The following is a 3,560-nucleotide window of genomic DNA, read 5'->3' as shown; positions in this document are numbered from 1 at the left end:
TATTATTACTAAACTAGCTAAGGTGTATAAAAAGGAACCTACGTACGCCGCAGGCAGCGCGCTACCTGCGCCTATATTAGATAAAGAGAAGGAAGCTATTTAGAAGAAGGAATAGAAGAAAAAAGGGCAGTTCCTTACCTATTAGACCGCTATAATAAAGCTGGAAGTTATAGCTTAATTTAATAAAGCTTAGAAAAAGCTACTTAATAACTATAAGAAGCGCCCTAACCTAGTAATATATATAGAGAATAAGTAGTGGCTATATAGGTAGAATTAGGCCACCTGCTACACCTGTAAGGTACGGCACTTTAGTACTATATAAGTAATTTTTCTTAATACTAAAATATCTAAATTTAATACCTAAACTTTGCACAGGGTCTATATATATGCTGAATAGGCAGCGCTAAAGAGGATAAGAGTATAGCTTAAAGAATAACTAAGAAATAAGGAAGTAGCAGAAATATATAATGCTAATTTAATTTCTTATAGAGTTATATCGCGAAATAAGGGCTTATATAGCCTACTTAAGGGCTTTCTTTAGGTGTTAACTAGCTATCTATTCGACGTTCTCCTTAATATATAGAACTTTATCCTTAACTCTAGGTCTAAGTTTAAAGATAAAATAGCTAGATATTACGCCTATACTCTGTATAATATTAAAGAACCCGAATTCTATAACCTATATTAAAAGGTAACACCGCAGGCGCTTGTTCTTCTTAAGAAGCAGCTCTAAAAAGCCAAATTAAATAAATATAACCTACTTAATTATACTTAAACGTTTAAGTCTATCTATAGCATTCCGTGTGCGCATAAACTGCACAATCCTCTACACCGAGCGCTTGCAAATTGGCTAGATCCGGTGCTCTATATATAACCGGAAGAGATAGATTACTATTAGTAGTTTATTCGGCCAGGAGGATATTAGCTAGCTATTCCTTTTAGGCCTTTTAAGGATGTAGAGGATCCTGCTGTTATTAAGCGCCGGCGCGGCCGGCCTACTATTGCAAGGAGAGGCTATTATACATACAATAATACGCAGCGAGAGCTATTAAGATTTGAGATTGCTACGGGCACAGGTGCGGCAGCTAGACCTACAGGTATACCTACAGGACACACGCCGACAGTTCCACCGCCAGGACCGCCTATTTTCGTAGCCCCCCGTCCAGCTCCTGTCGCTTAGAGTGCTCCTTAGTCGGCCGCTACACCAGCTATCACGGAATTCAACGATTTGCTCACTAATCCGCCCGAGTTTGAGCATGCAGTAATACCTAGGCCCCCCCCTACTGCTGCACCTACGCCCGCACCTACTACTGCATCTACTGCTGCACCTAAGAAGCGTGGCCGGCCGCCTGGTGCAAAGGATAAGGCACCTAGGAAGAAGGCAGCACCACGGAAAGGGGCTGCGCAGCGTCATGATAGCGCTCATCCTGAGCCTCAGCCAGCTCCTCAGCCTCAGCTAGCTCCTCAGCCTCAGGCAGCGCCAGCGCTGCTTCCTTATGAGGAGCTCCAACGTTAGATGGCATTGTACGAGCAGTATATGGAGGGGTTGATGGATCAGGATAGCCAGGAAGGCGCGGCGGCGATGTAGGGGGGCCAGGTTTGATGCAGAGAGGCCGTAATAAGGTGAGGATTTGACTGTTTTGGCATGCTCATAGGCACGTAGGCACGTAGGTAGCAATACAACGGCCTATATACACTGTAGGAAACGGGAAGTATGCATAGTAAAACGGGTATGCTGCACAGCCTTGCCATAAGTAGCCTCACGTACGGCCTCACGTACGGCCTCACGTACGGCCTCACGTACGGCCTCACGTACGGCCTCACGTACGGCCTCACGTACGGCCTCACGTACGGCCTCACGTGAGGCCTTACGTGTAGCTGGCCTATATATATAGCCTCACGGAAACGGTAAAAATGCACAATGAAATAGTGAGGCTGTACAGCCTTCCCATTTCATATAAATGCGCGTGAGAATTAAGCGCCGGAGCTTCCTCCGAGCCCTCCGGACCAATTAGAAGATCAGACGTAAGAAGGGTATATACGGAGTAGAAAAGGGGTGTACACCGAGTAAATATAGGGTGTACATTTAGCAGCGCCCAGATAGTATATAAAGTCTTTAAAGTCGAAAAGAAAGACGAATTATATATAGCTATACCCCCCGCAGAACTTTAAACTAAGCGATGTGTTAGTGAATTCGAAAAGCTTAATAGTGCTACGTGTAAATTTGCTCGCGTGCGCTGCGAGAGGATTAAATAGGGCACCGACCGATCTTAATCTAAAGAATTAGATAGCGATTATACATCGCACGTAGAACACTTTCCGCCCACGTTCGTATCTTAAGGATTAAGGGACAACGGTAAGTTCCTTGGCTGTCCACTTGGAGGCATACAAGGTTGTTGGTTCGGACGAGCTCGTGCTGCTACACATCGAAAATAGTTACCCCGTACTTAATATTAAGGGTCCCGGCGACAATTAGCATACGTTGTAACGTCCGTCCCTAGGTGGCGCAACACCCACCGTGCCGTAATATATAAGGAGTACATTAACTTTAAACAACTTAAGCTCTTTACACACATCGATATATCCTATAATTCTAAATAAGTTGTGTGCTATAACCATCCTATAGCCCTTGGAACCTCTCCCACGGAAATATACGTTCGCATCGTCGCCTTCGCGCCTGATTTGCGGATAGCCTTCTTTTATAGCGTAACCGAGTTCCATCGCCACAGCACTACTATTAAGCTTCTATTACTTATAATACTTATAAAAGGGCCTTATTCGAACTTTAGAATATTACTACTATATTAAGAAATCGGTATTAGCCTTATAGCTGCTATTATATACAAATTTATATAAGGTCGCCACCCTAGTCGGTACTTCTAATTAAAGCACTTACCGGTTCTAAGTAGTATAAAACAACTCCACCCGTTTTATATAATTATCACGATGTAATTTACTTATATTATCTAGTAATCCAAGCTTATAGCTAAGTATAGCTAATTAGGGCCTTAGTACCCCACCTTATATTAGGTATTATTAGCCTAAGCACGTGATTAGCCACGGTATAAAAAGGTGCTTTTCTACTATAACTTAAGCTACTTATAATAAACCCTATAAGTATAGCCGGAGCAGGTCGGCCGTTCTCCCTACTAGCGTTATAGATGCGTTTATCTATATCTACTAACGTTTAAGTAGTAAAACTATAACACGTGTTTCTATAAATTAGCCGATTAGAAGATACTTAAAGATTTACGGTGGCAAATTAGGAAGCTATATATTTACCTTAATCCCTGGCCCCTCTATAAAATAGAGATAAAAAAGAAAATAAAAATAATAAGTTAACTCTTTACAAACGCTCTTGCTAGGCTATATTAAGCAAAGTTTCGCATATCCAGACTCTTCCAGTTCCAACACCAATGCCGATTTTCTTCCCTAATACTGCCCAACATGATGGCCGATACTCTGATGGCAGCCATACTAGCTTCTTAGAGTTATATGTTATCCATGTCCCATCTAAACTCAACGCTAGGCCTTGATATCTCGGCTTGCGAGACTCTATA

The 3,560-nt window shown here is 42.4% G+C and overlaps 1 protein-coding gene across 1 annotated transcript in view; it reads right to left on the bottom strand.

The window, feature by feature from the left end:
* Positions 1-3,134: 3,134 nt before the first annotated feature.
* BDZ99DRAFT_571291 (NACHT-domain-containing protein) overlaps positions 3,135-3,560 on the bottom strand; it is a 4,714-nt gene continuing 4,288 nt past the window's right edge. Inside the window, exons 4-5 of the mRNA XM_033728076.1 lie at positions 3,283-3,560; positions 3,135-3,200 (exon numbers count right to left, since the gene is read on the bottom strand). Of these exons, the coding sequence (XP_033576448.1) occupies positions 3,556-3,560 (5 nt within the window). The 3' untranslated portion in view covers positions 3,135-3,200; positions 3,283-3,555. The remainder of the gene's footprint in view (positions 3,201-3,282) is intronic.

The sequence above is a fragment of the Mytilinidion resinicola genome (genome assembly GCF_010093595.1).
Source record: "Mytilinidion resinicola strain CBS 304.34 unplaced genomic scaffold BDZ99scaffold_10, whole genome shotgun sequence".
In the NCBI taxonomy this organism is placed as follows: domain Eukaryota; kingdom Fungi; phylum Ascomycota; class Dothideomycetes; order Mytilinidiales; family Mytilinidiaceae; genus Mytilinidion; species Mytilinidion resinicola.
Note: the sequence above shows the minus strand (reverse complement) of the source record. Positions and strands in the feature narration are given on the sequence as shown.